The sequence below is a fragment of the Pelophylax lessonae genome, assembly GCF_965119305.1.
Source record: "Pelophylax lessonae genome assembly, chromosome: 2".
NCBI lineage: Eukaryota > Metazoa > Chordata > Amphibia > Anura > Ranidae > Pelophylax > Pelophylax lessonae.
The window spans coordinates 153488778-153508538 of record NC_138769.1 but is presented as its reverse complement, the minus strand read 5'-3'; the positions used below and the strand labels follow the sequence as shown (position 1 = coordinate 153508538).

The window sequence follows — 19761 nt, the reverse complement described above, 5'->3', positions numbered from 1 at the left end:
GAAAGTATTCAGACCCCCTTAAATTTTTCACTCTTTGTTATATTGCAGCCATTTGCTAAAATCATTTAAGTTCATTCTTCTTCCTCATGAATGTACACATAGCACCCATACTGACAGAAAAACACAGAATTGTTGACATTGTTGCAGATTTATTAAAAAAGAAAAACTGAAATATCACATGGTCCTAAGTATTCAGACCCTTTGCTCAGTATTTAGTAGAAGCCCCCTTTTGATCTAATACAGCCAGGAGTCTTTTTGGGAAAGATGCAACAAGTCTTTCACACCTGGATTTGGGGATCCTCTGCCATTCCTCCTTGCAGATCCTCTCCAGTTCTGTCAGGTTGGATGGTAAACGTTGGTGGACAGCCATTTTTAGGTCTCTCCAGAGATGCTCAATTGGGTTTAAGTCAGGGCTCTGGCTGGGCCATTCAAGAACAGTCACGGAGTTGTTGTGAAGCCACTCCTTTGTTATTTTAGCTGTGTGCTTAGGGTCATTGTCTTGTTGGAAGGTAAACCTTCGGCCCAGTCTGATGTCCAGAGCACTCTGGAGAAGGTTTTTGTCCAGGATATCCCTGTACTTGGCCGCATTCATCTTTCCCTTGAATGCAACCAGTCGTCCTGTCCCTGCAGCTGAAAAACACCCCCACAGCATGATGCTGCCACCACCATGCTTCACTGTTGGGACTGTATTGGACAGGTGATGAGCAGTGCCTGGTTTTCTCCACACATACCACTTAGAATTAAGGCCAAAAAGTTCAATTTTGGTCTCATCAGACCAGAGAATCTTATTTCTCACCATCTTGGAGTCCTTCAGGTGTTTTTTAGCAAACTCCATGCGGGCTTTCATGTGTCTTACACTGAGGAGAGGCTTCCGTCGGGCCACTCTGCCATAAAGCCCCGACTGGTGGAGGGCTGCAGTGATGGTTGACTTTCTACAACTTTCTCCCATCTCCTGACTGCATCTCTGGAGCTCAGCCACAGTGATCTTTGGGTTCTTCTTTACCTCTCTCACCAAGGCTCTTCTCCCCCGATAGCTCAGTTTGGCCGGACGGCCAGCTCTAGGAAGGGTTCTGGTCGTCCCAAACGTCTTCCATTTGAGGATTATGGAGGCCACTGTGCTCTTAGGAACCTTAAGTGCAGCAGAAATCTTTTTGTAACCTTGGCCAGATCTGTGCCTTGCCACAATTCTGTCTCTGAGCTCTTCAGGCAGTTCCTTTGACCTCATGATTCTCATTTGCTCTGACATGCATTGTGATCTGGAAGGTCTTATATAGACAGGTGTGTGGCTTTCCTAATCAATTCCAATCAGTATAATCAAACACAGCTGGACTCAAATGAAGGCGTAGAACCATCTCAAGGATGATCAGAAGAAATGGAAAGCACCCGAGTTAAATATATGAGTGTCACAGCAAAGGGTCTGAATACTTAGGACCATGTGATATTTCAGTTTTTCCTTTTTAATAAATCTGCAACAATGTCAACAATTCTGTGTTTTTCTGTCAGTATGGGGTGCTATGTGTACATTCATGAGGAAGAAGAATGAACTTAAATGATTTTAGAAAATGGCTGCAATATAACAAAGAGTGAAAAATTTAAGGGGGTCTGAATACTTTCCGTACCCACTGTATCAACTGTATAAATAAACCCTTCAGAAGCCTCAAAAAAAAAAAAAAAAAAAAACTCCTGAGAAGCCCCAACAGGGGTTACACTAAGTAGTAACCAGGGTCTACTGAGGCTGTGTACATGATCTGGCCTTCCCATAAAGACCATATTTACTTACAATTGAGCTTGTAGTGTCAGTACATTAACAGTCCACTATCTTCTAGTTGACTCAGATGTACCCCCGAATGTGGAGGGGGCAATCAAGTGCCTCCTCTGTGGTGTCAGAATTCTAATTTGGACCTTTCCATAATATGCAACAGCGAAAATATGGCTTTCAAATTTGGTGTGAAGGATATTTTAGGGCACTTTAACTACTTAAACGTATGAAGCCAATCTTTGGCAGGCTGCAGAGAAAACAAATGTCTGACCAGGAGAGAGAAAGCAAGCTTAAAAACATAAAATAAGGAGTAAAAACATAAAATAATGAGCACATCAGTGCATAAGTCCTTTATTAAACACAGACCTGCTAAACAAAAAGCTAAATTTGCAAGAGGCTGATGGGGATAATGCTGTAAATGCCTTAACTGGAATATGCACAGCAGGTGCCCACTTGCGAGCAGCAGCAGGGGCCAGTATGTTAGTACGACACTATCAGAAGCATAATCACTGGCATGCTCAAACCACGTATTTTACATCACTGAGCCATTTTAGGGCTATTCCCTTTTCTTCAGAGTGACCCATCTGCCATTTTCTTTTAAGCAACCCTTTTATTCAGAGTGAAAGGAGGTGGGGAGGTTAATAGGATGATACACACTAGGGTGTACTTGGTAAACAAGGATCATTATTTAATGGTTTATCATTTTCCAGATATATGCCTGGTACACACTATTCGTTTTTTTCCATTCAACCCAGCGGGTTGAACGAAAAAAAGCTGTCAGCTCCGGTCCAAGCTGCTGTACCCACTATGCGAAGTAAGTATAGCGATCTCTCCTGCTGACAGGGGGATGGTCCCACGCCAGAACACTTGATTAGCACTCTCTGCTATTGGCTGAGAGCGTTGCTCGGGAGTTGGTTGGCTGCTGGTCTTCCAGCATGCTCGTCTAAAATACACACTAGGCTGAACGTCGGACGTTTTTTTGGCAAAATTCTCCCGACGTTCAGCCCGTGTGTGCTGTCTGTGCCCACAAAAAAAATGTAAAACACTACTAAGGGACACCCCCGCCACTCTGGCAGCACAGCTGGTTGCCAGTCACAGAGCCCCAATCAATCCTTTAGCAGAGAGGGAGAGGACCCCACCAGACTCACCACCCCGCAGAAACCAAGCACCGGAGCCACCAGGAGAATCTGCACTGTGCGTATGGCGTTCCGGAAAGGAAAGGATCCAGGAGTTAGCATCAGGGGATGAGGACGGGCTCCCTCATGGCCACCGCTATTTTCTATGGCAAACCAGCGCAAAGACTACACAAACGGCCGGTGTGCATTGCAGCACAAAGGCTACAAGAAAATGGCAGCACCATGAGGCTCCCAGGGACCCAGGAGGGATCCCTAGACCTGAGGACAGGCACAGACAGGATGGGGGGCCCTGGCACGAGCCGCCACCAGGTACGACCCCCCCTTGCACAGCCGACTGTCCGGCTGCTGGCAGCGCACCCCCCATCGCCAGCATAGCGCCCTGCCCCCACCCCGGGAGGTGTACCAGACCACCCATACAGCCCTAGCATTAGTGGAGGGGGGGGGTTGGAAAGGGGGACAAGTGAGGGGGGTGCCTAACAGGAAGGACGGGAACCTGGGGATTCAACCGTCCCATGGAGGGGCCCTGCTGCTCGGCGAGCACGTGACCGGTCATTTTTTTTTTATATAAAAAACAGAGACAGAGGCACACAGGCTTAGGAGACAAAGCGGATTATACAAAACTCCTGCAAGTGGCTTAACAACCACTTTAAAAAGGTCAGCATGCTGATGAGGCAGGTTTGGAGGAATATCAGTAGATTAAACTTCAGCTTAAACAAAAAAAAAAAAAAATGAAGAAATACATGTAAAAGAGTAATAATCACATCTACTATTTATATACATGTGTAACTATTGGTGTGCAGGTAAATGCTTAGAGAAATATAGATCAGTTTAATTGACTGCACTATCATCAGACTACTAATAAGTTGGTTCATACCTGTACATTGGTCCCATATGCATACTCCTCCATCACAGCTCACTATCTGTTGTACAGATTCCAGCTGGCCCACATAGAACACGGTCTTCTTGTGCTCAGTATAAGTAAGACGTGGTTCAATCTCCCTAGTGCCATCTCCATAGTTGTACAAAGGCCACAACCGAACTGTTTTGTCCTTACTGCCGCTTAGAAAGAAATCTTCTCCACTAAGTGGTTTAACAGATTTGATGGCTCCAGAATGGCCTATGAAACTCTGGAGCTTGATCTGGTGAAAGTAAAAATGAGGTTCCTGCTGGCTCACGCCAATCTCATACTGCCAGTATGCCAACCAGTTTCCACATAGCCCATGGGCACTCCTTTGAAGATCCTGCTTAAAAGTGTTATCATCACACTGGAAGTTCTCCGCTACAGGGCTGCGGCAAGTGGACTTTGATGGAGATGGCTGACTGTCTTTTGGGACCTGAATGCGGTTTCCAACCAGGACACTCCCAAAGGTGCCAGATTGGGTGTCTTCCTCTAAGCTGTGAAGAGGGACACTTGTTCTACCACTGTACTCGCAGGGCAGTGATTGATTGTCAATCTCCTTTGGAATAACTGTTTCTTGATAAACCATTGTAAGTTTCCATATTAAATCGTGGTTTGGAACCAACTGGTTAATAACATCACCTTGAAGACAAAAATGTATATGCGTATATCACTATACAGTGGGGAACTTAAAGTCAACTGATAAATTACAAAATCTGCATGACAAATACAATATATCACACACTTCAGAGACTAATACTGTATAGGTGTGCTGTCATTCACAACAGTTATGCTACAGTCTCTGTTTTAGAAATCAATTCTGAAAGTGGTCACATTACTTTTAAAGCTGGAGCATAGGTGGCTAAAAAAAAAAAAGGATCAATAATGTCTCAACCGCGTTCTATTAACATCACTCCAATACACACACACTTTTTAGGAAGCACAGCCAATGCTTAATGCTTTGGTCCTTTGTTCTGATCTTCTAGGTGAAAAAAGCAGCAGCGGGTCGCACGAAGCAGTCTGCAGGAACACTTGTTACCAATCATTACAATCTGTTAATTTAGACACTGCACTGCATGCATACAAATGTGTATGTACAGTTGTGCTCCTAAAGTAATACTAAAGGCTCAGATTTCTTCTTTTTTTTTTTTATATCATGTCATACTTATTGCAAAGAACAGCCCTGATCCTCCTCTTCTCGGGTCACTTCCCCCGCCGAGTGCTCCCATAGCAAGCCGCTGGCTATGGGGGCACTTGTGTATGCTCAGTCCCGAGCCCTGCTGTGTGTGTCCATAAGACCCTAAGTCCCTCCTTACTTGCTGTGATTGACAGCAGCAGGAGGCAATGGCTCCCGTTGCTGTGTCTCAGCAAATAAGGAGGTAGAGAGCAGGGACAGCAACAGCTCTTGTGCACATCACTGGATCAAGATAAGGCTCAGGTATGTATTTAGGGGGGCTGCAGCATACTGAATGTTTTTTACCTTCATGCATGGAATACACTTTAAAGTAGAGCTAAAAGCAAAACAATTGTTTTAGCTTTGGATAGAGTGGAGAGAGATTGGAATGCTTGTCGGCTTTTATTGCTCTGTGCCCCCGTTAAGGAGATTTGCCCTCTCTACTTGTCCTGTTTATCACGATCATTGAAAGTGAAAGCAAAGAAAATACCACATTTTGGGTTATCCCCCAGAAAAGTAATAAAAGGGAACTATGCCAATGGGGACAATAGTTCTGGTGACCTTAATTTGCAGGGATTTCCTCTGCTATGGGCCCTAAAGTGAAGGGAATCACTCTAATGGGACACAGATGGCAAAGAAAAAAAATAAAAAAATCTGGCAGGGGTTTATAACCCTCCCTTGCTATATCCAAAAGGAAAAAAAAAAAGTTTTGCCTATAGTTCTACCTCATGTTTATATACCCTATGCAGAATATGTAAAATGTTAGCCATTTTTGCTGCACCAACACAACAAAACAGCCAACTGCTAAAATACGCCAAACAGTTCCCAGAGAAGACTCACTCACAGAACAATAGTTTGGAGTACTACAACATTGAAAGGTATGGTCCCAACAATGAACACCAAGTTTAAATTGCCCCTTTAAAAAAACAATATCGCACACATTGTTGCAGGTCTAAAAAAAAAAAAAAAGGGTGCATTTATTATTTTTTTTCCTCAGGAGCCTGTAGACCATTGCACCCATGATTAGTAGATCACTGGTGCAATGTCAGGCTCCTCACAATCTTCCTGCAGCTCTGTGCCTGTACCTCTGTACAGGCTGTTTCAGAGCTGCAGGAAGACTGAATGGACTATGAACATGCTAATCAGAACCCTTGCAGTCCATTGAAAATACAAGTCTGTCTGGTGCAATGGCAGCTGATAGGACTTGTATCTTCATACACAGTATGAAGATAGAAATATGACAGCATCTTTGAGGGGGGGTTAGGATTCCTTTTCTACTACGGTATCATGGAGGGTGAGGGGGAGAGGGCTGCATAGTAACAAGTTACACCATAAATAAAGGTGTAACATTTAACAAGTTACTATAGGTAATCTTATTCTTTAAAAAGGAGTCAGCAAGGCCTATGAGAAGCAAACAAAATATCTTGTAAATGTCACGTGATTTCATTTTGTTTAATGTAAATCTAGACTGTTCATTTTTGACTTGGTCAATTCCTCAGAAGTACCTGTCCCTTGTGCTGATCCTTCTTATGTTAGCTGAAATTTTCATCCATCGATGGGCCTCTCTATCCCCGTGTCTGTAATCTTCTGGTGCGGAAGAGGTAAAAGTGTGGGTGCTGTCACAGGCTCTCCTCAAGAGTGCCTGGCTATGCCCACCCTTACCACCCAACTCCCCCATTCACAGAAGCAGGTACTTTTATGAATAGAAAAAACATTTTTAAGATTTCTACATTTCTGACTCTCTCATAATACCTAGAGATCAATGAATGCAAGAATAAATAGAAATATATTGCAGCAGACTGATGACTTCATTGCCACTAGATGCTTTTCTCAGGTCTAGACACAGTCACTCGCATAAAGTTTAAGAAATGTGAAAAGGTACAGTTTTAATGAAATAGTTGCTGCACAGTACTGCATTTCAGGATTTTATTCATGCCAGTCTGCAAACATACTGATAGTTGCATAATTTAACCAGACCCATGAGATAAAAAAGCAGCCTAAAGATTTATCTTATGATCTTATGACAGGTGTGCTTAAAACATCAGTTTTGGCTGGCTTTGGTTTTTAAAAAAAAAAAAAAAAAAATAAAAATAAAAAACACTGAGCTTATATTGGAAAGAAACAAGTGTTTAAATGAACCATCTGTGACCCTATGATGTCTGAATAAACTGGCTTTGAATGCAAACAGGTAAGCATACTAGGTAATGTAAGAACTTGTCCATTTCCTTTGTTAGAAAAAAAGTTGAAAAAAAAGTTAAGTCCTATATTTGCCCCACGTGTATGCTATAGTAGGAACATTGTCTGTGTCCCTGTAGCATGTTAAAGTGGGGTACACACTAGTAGAAAATCTGCCGAAAATTCCCGTCTGAGATAAAATCGTCCGATTTTCGCCTAGTGTGTACACAACTTTCAGCAGCCGATGCCGACATTTTCAACTAAAAAAAAAAAACGGAGGGACAAACACCAAAATTTTTTTCGTCCGTCCCCAGACGACCGATTTTCGTTTAATGTGTATGCAGTACGTCCGTGAAAAATCAGATACGAAAGACCGCGCATGATCTGAAATTGCTGACAACCCGGAAGTCTAGGAACAAATGTGCCAAAAAAAAGAAAAATCGGACGAGAAATTTCGTGAACATTTATGCACTGTCAACTAAAAACGGTAATGAACACTGAGAAGACAGAGAAAAATCAGAGGATATTTCTTCCGATTTTCGTCAAGTGTGTACGGCCCTTAAGGAGGAGGGGGGGGGGGTCTTATCCTTTGGCTGCCTTGGATGAGCATATTAGTGTGTAGCCTCTATGTTTGCAACTCACCTATGAGACAGGAAAAAGGTATGAATGTGGCATATGCCATCTCAGCATTGTATACTTTTTCCAGTTCCTCAGTTAAAGTCAGATCTACAGGTAATGTTCTTCCATCTGAGCAGTGGACACTCTCTATGCATGGCTCCAAACCATTCTGTGCCTCTGCAGAAAGGCCCTAAAATTCAGATTATAAGAGAACAAACATAAGAAAAGCATTCAGTCAAGCGACCTTGATTCTTTGTAACTCGCTTTCTCTGCACAAACACAATTCATTGCCGAAACAGTATTTGTGTGTTGGACAAAAGAACATTTCTCACCCTCTAGTCATTCAAGGCTGATGGGGAAAAAGGTATCAGTTGCAAATACACTCCTGTCAGGGGCACCATGTAGAATTAAAAAGAAGACAAGGTATGGATAATCTTCCAATGTATTATTCTCATTGAAGATTACCTAAAGCCAGTTTTCTCAGAAACGAAGACTCTGAGGTCAGGCGTAGTCACATCTGCCTGCACTTAGCAACTGAAATGGCAATATGACACACCTTTTACTATTTCTGCAAGAGCAAGGAGTTAACCACTTGCTGTCGCTGCACTGCCTTTTTACGTCGGCAGTGTGGCTCTCCCAGGCAAAAATCACATTAAAAGGCGTCATCTGCCTGGGAGGCCACTAGGGGGCGAGTGCGTGCCGCCGGAGGCACGCTCCCACCCCCGATGGTCAGCGGGGAAGCCAGTGCTGGTGTCAGGCGGCTCCAATGGCCGCCTGACAACGGCGATCTTCCCCCCCGACAGATAAGGACAGACGGCTGATGTAAACACAGCCGTCTGTCATTCTCCTTGACATGATCACATAGACCATACGATCCTGCTATATAGGATTGCATGTCTCTATGATCAGATAAAAAGCCCAACCCCCCCCCCCCACAGTTAGAATCACTCCCCTAGGCTTACATTTAACCCATTGTTCACCCACAGGGTTAACCCCTTCCCTGCCAATGGCATAATTACAGTAACAGTGCATATTTTTAGCACTGATTACTGTTGTAATGTCACTGGTACCCCCAAAAGTGTCAAAAATGTCAGTTAGGGGTCTGATCTGTCCGCCGCAATGTCGCAGTCCCGCAAAAAAAACGCAGATCACCGCCATTACTAGTAAAAAAAAAAAAAAAAAAAAAAAAAAGACAAAATCTTTCCCATAGTTAGTAAACACAATAACTTTTGCGCAAACCAATTAAAATATGCTTATTGCAATTTTTTTTACCAAAAATATGTAGCAGAAAACAAATTAGCCTAAAATGTTAAAAGATTTTGATTTTTTTTGGGAATGTTATATAGCAGAATGTAAGAAAATATTGGGTTTTTTTTTCCAAAATTGTTGCTCTTTTTTTGTTTATAGCGCAAAAAAAAAAAAAAAAAAAAAATCATCGCACAGGTGATCTAATACCACCAAAAGAAAGCTCTATTTGTGGGGGAAAAAAAAAAAAAGACGTCAACTTTGTTTGGGTACAGCATCGCACGACCGCGCAATTGTCCGTTAAAGTAACGCAGTGCCGAATCGCAAAATAGGGAATGGTCATTAACCACTTCACCACCAGAGGATTTTGCTGTTTTACGTCCAGGCCACATTTTGCGATTCGGCACTGTGCGACTTTAACTGACAATTGCGCGGTCGTGCGATGCCGTACCCAAACGAAATTTACGTCCTTTTTTTCACACAAACAGAGCTTTCTTTTGGTGGTATTTGATCACCTGTGTGATTTTTACTTTTTGCGCTATAAAAAAAAAAAAAAAAAAGTGTAAATTTTGAAAAAATAACAATATTTTTCACTTTTTTTATATGAAATTCCCCCAAAAAAATGTAAAAATCAAAATTTTTTTACATTTTTGGCCAATTTGTTTTCTGCTACCTATGTTAGGTAAAAAAAAAAAAATCACAATAAGTGTATTTTGATTGGTTTGCACAAAAGTTATTGCGTTTACTAACTAAGGGAAAGATTTCTGTCATTTTTGGTGTTTTTTTTTTTTTTTAACGAGTAATGGCGGCGATCTGCGATTTTTTTTGCGGGACTGCGACATTGCGGCGGACAGATCGGACCCTTGACTGACATTTTTGACACTTTTGGGGTTACCAGTGACATTACTACAGTAATCAGCGCTATACATATGCACCGTTACTGTAAAAATGACACTGGCAGGGAAGGGGTTAATTTTATTGGAGAGGGAGGGGTTAATGTATGCCTGGTGCTTACTAACGTGTGTGGGGGGAGGTTACTGAGTGACACAGGGACAGATCGCAGGTTCAGCTATGCTGAACCCTGCAATCTGACCCTGCCTGTCACTTAGGAGATCCGCCCGCTTTGTTTACACAAGCGGGCGGATCTCTAGACTCGATTCCCCGACGATCGGAGAAGAGCGGCGGTGATCACCGCCGCTCCACCCCTGGCCCGACTCCCGCTGTGACTGAAAACAGCGGGAGTGAGTTAGCTGGCAGCACCGCACTTTTGTGGAATGAATAGTATCAACCCTACCCAGTTTTCTGTTAAACTACTCAAACCTTATCCCTGTCCTGTTGTTGGCAACATAGAGAAGTAATCATTCTGCAGTGCCAAGATAAGAACTAGAAGGGCTAATTAGGCACACTGATATAATACAAGTATCCACAGGACTCAGAGCAGCTCTAAAGGTGGCCACACATGGATCAAAATTCAGCTGGCTCAGCAGTGACCAGTCGAATTTCAATCCATGTATGGGCCAGCTGGTTGTAAACAAGGCAATCTATTGATTAACTTGTGTACAAGCGGACTGTTGGATTTTTCCAAAACAAACCGTGGCACCAGCTATAGCTATATTCAATGCTGGTAAGTAGGGCTATGCACTACCTAAAAGATCCAGATGCCTGCTTGCTTTTCAGGCTTGATAATGGTCAGCACCTTTACATAAAAGGCACATTATGCTCATAAGTGGACTAAAAAATAATGAATGCAGGCATACCTGCTGATGGATTTCCTGCATTACAGTGAAGTTGCTGAAGAAGATTCTGAGAGCGTCACCAAGATGCTGCTGGACCATTTCTCTCCCTATTCGCAGACAGATGAGGGAAATAAGGTTGCTGCACTTAACACACAAAGCTAGACGCGCCTGAGGGCCATTTGGGAACCTGTTAAAAAAGAAAAACAGTTCAGTGGATATGCCATTTTAACATAAGACCCTCAGTCACATTTTTTTTTTTGCTGTCTGTTCCCCCATTGTGGTTATTCACCCCTCTATCTGTTCTGGTGACCACGGTCAATGAGAAATTAAGGAGACATCCAAAGCGTTACAGCTGTCCCCAAAACAAGCAGGAAGGTAAAATCTCCCAATAGGGAGACATTCTTCAAACAGTTGTCTAAGAGGGGAATTCCCCTCACTTCTGCGCTTCTGGAGATTTCCGTAAATGTGTTGTACTGTGGCTTGGGACAGGAAATTAAGGGAAATCTCCACAATTGGTGTACAAATAGGAAAGAATTACCTGGCAAGGGTTTAAACCCCCCCCCCCCCCCAATAACATTTTAACCTAGTTTTTCCAAAACCAATACCGGTAAATAAGTTTGGCTATACACAGACTAAAAAATGAATGAATAAATAAATAAAAGCCTTTTTTAATATCTGCTGGAGAGACTGCTTCTCACGGCGACCAGCCACCAGCACAAGAAGCGATAACAAATCTCCCCAAAGGTACAATCAGGAAAAGTTTTAGGAGTGGATCTAATTTTCAAATACATACAGTATTTACATTTGCAAAGTTTGCAAAAATGTGGCAAATTCAATGAGCATTGGCAGCTTACCAGTCCTTCGATGTAGTGACTGCATTCGTGTTCTTTTTTTCCCTCTATTATCACCTGGTATTCCTATAGATGGATTAAAATTCCTCCAGTTCAGCAGGGACTGGCCAAATTTCAATCCATCTATGGTCGTACCAGCTCCACATAAGTTGATCTATATATCTGCAGGCTGCTGCAGATTGGCTGCAGTGCTGATCAGTGTATTCTGACATCAAGTGTATTCTGACATTTTTTTTTTTTCAAATCAGCCCCGACTGGTCAAAAAACAATCTTTGGCCAGCCTAATATACTTCCTGTCCCTGGATGTATGCAGTCACTTCTCCATTGCACCTATGGAGGGAGCCATGGTTGCCACCCAGACTGGATTTCAAACATGTCTGGTTATGGTCAACTTCATCACATAAGGGATAATGGGATTAGAAGTTTACACAAATAATTAATTACACTGTTATATGCTTCCAGGTAAGTTGGCAGGTAGTGACAAGGTTATTCCATTTATAAGTAGATTGACTGGTATTTTCTGTACTTGCTGAAAAAAAAAAAAAATAATAATCCAACAATCATATTTAAAGAATATGGTACCCCAACTGGGCGATTCACTGGGAAGATTAGTGTACTGCAAACCCGTAGTATGTATGTGAGCCGTTCAGGCTGGTAGGAAGTGTAGTCCTGTGCCTGCTGTTGTGAGTGTTGGCTGGGAAGGAGCCCTCCCATGCTCCAAACAATGACAGATAAGAGCTGAAGATCCCATTCCAAGTGAAATGATATCTTCTGAACAGGGGCACAGACAACAAAACAAGTATTTCAGGGGTGTTAATACTTCCCTATGCTACCCAAAAAAAAACGGAATTTTTGTAAAATCTTACCTGTAAAATTCCTTTCTCTGAGTCCTCCGACAGTCGCCGCCCCCGCCCCTCTTTTGGGGTTCTTATTGCCTACTGCTATGCTACCAAACTGAGTTGGGAGTGGTGATGCAGGGGGGGTATTGACCGGATGGGACAGCCCCCGTGGGTGTGTATATGCTAATGCCTTTTGACTTTGGACTAAGTCTATATGCCCAGCTATTCCTACGGATAGGTGGACAATACCCAATAGTGATGACTTAGAGGAGGCGGCGACTGTCGGAGGACGTAAGAGAAACTTAAATTTTTTTGGCAGGAGCTACACTTAAACAATGTACCTGTTCTGACTTACAAATTCAAAACAAACCTACAGACCCAATTTTGTTGGTAACCCGGGGACTGCCTGTAGGGATTATGATAAAAGAAGTAAAATCAGCGCAGGTACTCTACAGTTGGTGAACCATCACTATAAGCAACTCACTTAATAATACATAAAAACTATATATCACAATATAAGATGATCAGTCTGTGCAGTAATAAAATGTGCCAAGTTTATAAATAAATAAAAAATGTGAAGGAAAAAATGAAGTTCAGTAATAAGCGTGATGATCTGAAATCAGTGAACCCAAACTTGGAAGTGGGGTAGAAAAGAAGAAAAACAATGATGATTGTAGAATTGTTATTCTTCTTTTCTACCCCACTTCCAAGTTTGGGTTCACTGATTTCAGATCATCACGCTTATTACCGAACTTCATTTTTTCCTTCACATTTTTTATTTATTTATAAACTTGGCACATTTTATTACTGCACAGACTGATCATCTTATATTGTGATATCTAGTTTTTATGTATTATTAAGTGAGTTGCTTATAGTGATGGTTCACCAACTGTAGAGTACCTGCGCTGATTTTACTTCTTTTATCATTGTCTTTATTGTATGTGGTGACACTACACTATTGGCTGTAGGTCTCTGGTGCTCCATTCCGGTTTTTCTCACCTCCTCCTGGTTATCCGTTTCCCTTTTCTCCTTTTGATAGCGCATAGGTTTACTTTTACCTTTATTTTGCCTGTAGGGATTAGTGTCTGAAGGTTCTTGCATATCCAGGTCATAGTATAGCTAGTGGATATACAAAAAGTATTCAAACCCCTTAAAATTTTCCACATTTTGTCATGTACAACTAGAAAAACGTAAAAGTATTTTATTGGCATTTTAGGTGATAGAACAGCAGAGCTGTTTTTATACTGAGATTACATTACACACAGGTGGACTATTTACTAATTAGGTGACTTTTGAAGGTAATTGGTTCCACTAGATTTTAGTTAGGGGTATCAGAGTAAAACAGAGCTGAACACAAACGCACGCCACACTTTTTGGTTCCATTCACACCTGAGCATATCGTTTTCAGGTGTTTTTTACTGGCTTTTTTCAGGTGATTTTTGCCGGTGTTTGGAGGCAGTCATTGACATCTAACAAAAACACTTGTAATCTGCCAAAAAAGAAGCGCATGTACTTTTTTGAGCTTCAGGTGACAAAACGCTCATTTGTGAACAGGGGCCATTGAAATGAATGGGATTTTGCTTGCTGGGCGTTTTGAGACTTTAGAGATGAGCATTTTACGAGCTGAAAAGCTCAGATGTGAACAGGGCCTTAAGGTATTTGTATATAAAAAAAAAAAAGTAAAAACCATTTATCATTTTCCTTACACTTCACAATTATGTGCCACTTTGTGTTGGTCTTTCACATAAAATCCGAATAAAATACATTTACATTTTTGGTTGTAACATGACAAAATGTGGAAAATTTCAAAGGGTATAAATACTTTAAGGCAATGTAAACATAAATGCTACATCTATTTGAACATCACTACCTCTGGCTGTATTGATTAGCGCAAACCTGTTGTAACCTTGTTTTCGGGATGCAATTTTGGATTCAATATTATCAGAAATAAATGGTTTCCAGGTTGAACTGGATGGACTATTGTCTTTTTTCAACCTCACCTACTATGTAACTATGTATATGTAAATAGGCCCTACTTTCAATCTAAGCCAAGATTACTGTAACAAGCAGAAAATCAGATATTAACCATTCAAATGATATCCTTTTTTTTTTTTTTTTTTTTTACACATGGCATTGAAACCTCCTGCTTCAATCCATTACTCTTTTTATATTCCCTTTGATCCATGTGCTTTTTTTCTATCCCATATTCTGTATTGATCACCTTCCCAAACATTGCATAATATACGTTTTCATTGGTTGTCCACATCATAATTTCAGAAATATGAAGTTTATGCTCCAAGCAAAATCTTGATTACTGGGTAAATATAGTAGAGATCTGCATCTGAGCGGGCAGAGAGAAGACATGAAAGCCTATTTTATAAATATGTACTCTCTTCATTATTATATGCTGTGCAACTATGTATTATTAAATACCAGGATATTGTATTTATGGCAGTGCAGGATGTTCCTGAATGGAAAACGATGTTGACCTTGAGGATAAAGAGACATTTTTATGTACACAATCTGAGAATAAAGGGGAAATTAAAAAGGCAATTGTTGCGAATATTTTCTACTGATCAAAGCTTTACTACCGAACAAATATTTATCCAGGACTGTAAAACCCTTTGGAGCATTCTTTTTTGGGATCAAGCATACAGTGTATTTTTTTACGGTACCAACATTTCATTAGGTTTAAAGAGAAACTACAGATTTACATCACACAATGTAGAGCTGCTGTGAATTATGTAATCTAACACTAAAGTAAAGTGATATTAAAAGAGGGAGGGGAAGGGAGAGATAAAAATGGGAATGGGGAAAAAATAGGACTTTAGATGAGACTCTTGCCATCGGATCCCCATCCCTATGTATATGATTGAGCAATAGAACACATAGTGTTAAAAAATGAGTGGGACTTTAGATCAGGTGTGGCCAGTTTACAGATAATGATATACATAATGATGTATACATATGCTGGTAAGCACCAAGAAGTATACAATTAATTAACATCATGTATTTATTAACATATCATGGCAGTTATCAGTACATATAAAATACAGAAACCGTAAACATACAAGGTATGTATAATAAAATAGTCTGATAGAACCATACACAATGAAAAAGGCAATAAAATAGTATTTCAAAGAAATATGTGATTGAAATGAATAAAGAATGGTTGGATGCATGATGTAACTAGCAAATATAAAATTGCCTCATAGGCTCAGATACATGATGGAGCTTGCAAATATAGATTGCCTCATAGGCTCAACGCGTTTTGTGAAAAGAATTTTCACTTCCTCAGGAGCAGGCATGATTCTGATATCTAGAAGGACACATATACATAAGTGATATTGCATCCAACAAAAAAGTATATTTGGAATATTAGGTAAGAAATGTGACTTACACAAGGGTATTGGTTGTCAGTGAGGCTGTGAATCACCCAGAAAGTCCAATATAAAAAGTCCCACTCATTTTTGAACACTATGTGTTTAATTGCTCAATCACTAAAGTAAAGTGGAACTACACTGCATCTGAGCACCACAAATAATATTTAAATTATGTCTCCATGGCTTATTTTGCTAAGAAACTACTTTGAAAAAACACCCCCTAACATTTCTGGTCGTGGCCAACTTGAGTAAGGGCAGTTGATTCATGTAGCAAGTACTTCCTGTAATCCATCTACCCTTAGCTCAGGCATGCATGCAGGGGGTGTGCTTAGCTGGGAAAACCACTACTTCCCTCCTGAAGACTCTTGGGATGTATGACATTTTCTTAGGCCTAAAAACTAGGAAGTAACTGAAGAAAAAAAAAAAATAGTTTAACAAGTAAACATAATAATTTCCTATCAATTTACTAATGCTCGCAGCAAAAGGATTAAAACAGTCATTGTTGATTGACAGAGTGAAGTTCCACTTTAAGGCCCATCTTCACTTTTGGAGGAAAAAAAACAAACAATGCTAGCAAGTGTCAGATCATTCAAAAATGACATGTCTCAAAAATAAGGTTGCTGGAGTCTATGGATTGACATATTTTCAGAGCCACAACCCAAATTCAGCCGGGCAACAAGAATTTTCAAAAGGTTTTTCATTTTTTTTTTTTTAAATGTTTCTATTGGATTGGCTTGTGTCTCACTATGTAAAAATTAAGGCTTGCAATGACAGCCCACATAGTTCTTCAAAGACAGAGGTACCGTGGCTGTTGTCTTGTCAAAAAATGGTTTCATGTCATTGCTGCGTAGAGAAGAACTCACAAGATATACAAAAACTCAAAATCACACTAGATTCCCTTCAAAAATCAGTCCCACATGGCCCAAAATTCATACGTAAAGGGTCCAAGCCGGGCAATATTGCAGCAAATTTCACTGTGCACAATTACAGCAACAGCCAGATGTCTCATCTCATGCCAAGTTTGACTGCCTAGGAGGAGAATTAAGTAAATATCTATCTAAGCCACATTAGCCGTATTCCTCTTCAAAACTTCAGAGATTTTAATTATATATATATATATATATATATATATATATATATATATATATATCCATCATCACACACATACATTAAGTATTGAACATGCCACCATTTTTCTATGTGATTAAATTTCTAAAGGTGCTATTGACATGAAATTTTCACCACATGTTGGTAACAACCTATGCAATCCAAAACATACAAATAAACCAAAACAAATAAGTTTAGAATTTAGGTTTATGTATAATAAAATGGACTGATACAGGGAAAAAAGGTATTGAACACGCTAACTGAAATTTACAAATTGTTGGTAATGACAGCTTCAAGATGCCTCCTGTATGGAGAAACTAGTCGCATGCATTGCTCCGGTGTGATTTTGGCCCTTTTCTTCCACACAAACAAATCTTGATGGTTCTGTGGGCCTCTTCTATGAACTCTGATCTTTAGTTCTATCTACAGCTTTTCTATTGCATTCAAGTCAGGTGATTGCCTGGGCATTCTAGGAGCTTGATTTTCTCTTTTTGAAACCAATTGAGAGTTTCCTTGACTTTGTGTTTGGGATCATTGTCTTGCTGAAATGTCCACCCTTGTTTCAACTTCATCATCTTGGTGGATGGCAGCAGATTTTTATCAAGAATGTCTTGGTACATTTTTCCATGTATCCTTTCTTCAATCACATGAAGCTTGCCAGTACAGTATGCTGAAAAACAGCCCCACACCATGAGGTTCCCACCTCCAAACTTCACTGTTGGTATGGTGTTTTTGGGGTGATGTGCAGTGCCATTTGACCTCCAAACATGGTGTGTATTATGGCATCCAAAGAATTAAAATTTGGTCTCATCTGACCAGTCTATATTCTTCCAGTATTTCACAGGCTTGTCTTAATGTTGTGCAGCAAACTTTAAACGAGCTTCAACTTGCTTTTTCTTCAGAAATGGAGTCTTGTGTGGCGAGCGTGCATACAGGCCATAGCGGTTGAGTGCATTACGTATGGTTTTCTGTGAAACAATTGTACCTGCTATTTCTAGGTCTTTCTGAAGCTCTCCACAAGTGGTCCTTGGCTCTTGGACAACTCTTCTGATAACCCTTTTCACTCCTTAATCTGAAATCTTGCCAGGAGCATCTGATCGTGGCAGGTCTAAGGTGAAATTAGGTTCTTTCCACTTCTGGATTATGGCCCCAACAGTGCTCACTTGAAAATCCAGAAGTTTAGAAATGCCATCAGTATGTTTTTCAACAAAAGTTGCAGAAGTCTTATGAGAGCTTTTCACTTTTATCCATCACAAGATGTTTCTTATGTGACACCTTGGTAATGAGACACCTTTTTATAGGCCATCAGTTGAGACTTAACCTGCCGATAATAAATTTGCACCGACAAGGGGCAGGATTGCTTACCAATTACTGTTAGATTTCAGCTGCTGTCTTGGCTTTCCATGCCTTTTTGCACCTCCCTTTCTTCAAGTGTTCAAAACGTTTCCTGAGTCATTCCATTTTATTACACATAACTTAATTTCTGAATTTGTTTCTTTGTATATATGGGTTGCATGGGTTGTTACCGACATGTGTTGAAAATTTCATGTATTATATATAAACAGTATTATATACAGTCATGGCCAAAAATATTGGCACCCCTGTATCTCTGTCAGATAATGCAACACTTCACACAGAAAAAATGTTACAAATGTTTAGGTATTCCCATGTTTATTTCTTTTGCTTATATTAAAAGGACACAAAGTGGAGAAACAAAAAGCCAAAGCTGACACATTCCATGTAAAACAAAAAATGGACTGGACAAAATTATTGGCACCTTCTCAATTGTAAGAAATAAATAATTGCACTTCAAGTTTGTGCTGCTCCTACAATTTGTAATAAAATTCCCCTGTATCAATCAACAGGTACTGACAATATAGAAATCACTCCAGCAACCAGTTAAAATAGTGAAAAATTGACTCAACCTTTCTGTTGTATGTGTCGGTTTTCAACAAAGAGCACAGAGAAGAGAAAGAGCAGCAAAGATATGTCTTAGGATCTGAGGGAAAAAAAACTGTGAAAAGCATGGACAATCTTAATGTTCCTGTATCCACTGTGCACAACATTGTCAAGAAGTTTACAACCCATGGCACTTTGGCTAATCTCCCTGGACGTGGATGAAAGAGAAAAATGTATCAAAAAGTTTGCCAAAACTTACCCGAGGAAGCCAAAATCCCTTTGGGAGAATGTGATGTGGACAGACAAAACAAAGGTACAGCTTTTTGGTAAAGCCCATCATTCTACCATTTTCAGAAAAAGAAATGAGGCCTTTAAAGAAAAGAACAGTCAAACATGGTGGATGTTCACTGATGTTTTTGGAGGCTGGTTTGCTGCTTTAAGCACTGGATGTCTTGACTGTATGCATGGCATTATGAAATCTGAATTAGACCAACAAAGAATTTTGGGGTGCAGTTTAGGGCCCACTGTCAAAGTTGGGTATCTGTCAGAGGTCATGGGTCTTACAGCAGAACAATGACCCAAAGCACACGTCAAAAAGCACAGAGAAATGGTTTAGAAATGGTTTAAAACAAAGCACTGGAGAGTACTGAACTAACCAGCAATGAGTCCAGATCTAAATCCCATAAAGCACCTGTAGAGTGATCTTAAAACAGCAGTTAGGAAAAGGAACCATTCCAATCTGAGATACCTAGAGCACTTGGTAAAAGAAAAGTGGTTCAAAATTCCAGTAGAGAAATAGGTGAAAGAAACCCATTGATGGTTACAGGAAGCGAATGATGTCAGTTATTTTTTTTTCCCCAGGACTGTGCTACCAAATATTAAACTGAGGGTGCCAACAATTTTGTCCAATCCATTTTTGTAGTTGTGGCTGGAAGGTGTCA

General features: G+C 40.5%; 1 protein-coding gene across 1 annotated transcript in view; it reads right to left on the bottom strand.

Moving 5' to 3' along the window:
- Positions 1-19761, bottom strand: part of WDR81 (WD repeat domain 81) — a 90150-nt gene that overhangs the window by 36191 nt on the left and 34198 nt on the right. The window contains exons 5-7 of the mRNA XM_082244832.1: positions 10763-10928; positions 7785-7950; positions 3770-4435 (exon numbers count right to left, since the gene is read on the bottom strand). Coding sequence (XP_082100958.1) covers positions 3770-4435; positions 7785-7950; positions 10763-10928 — 998 coding nt within the window. The remainder of the gene's footprint in view (positions 1-3769; positions 4436-7784; positions 7951-10762; positions 10929-19761) is intronic.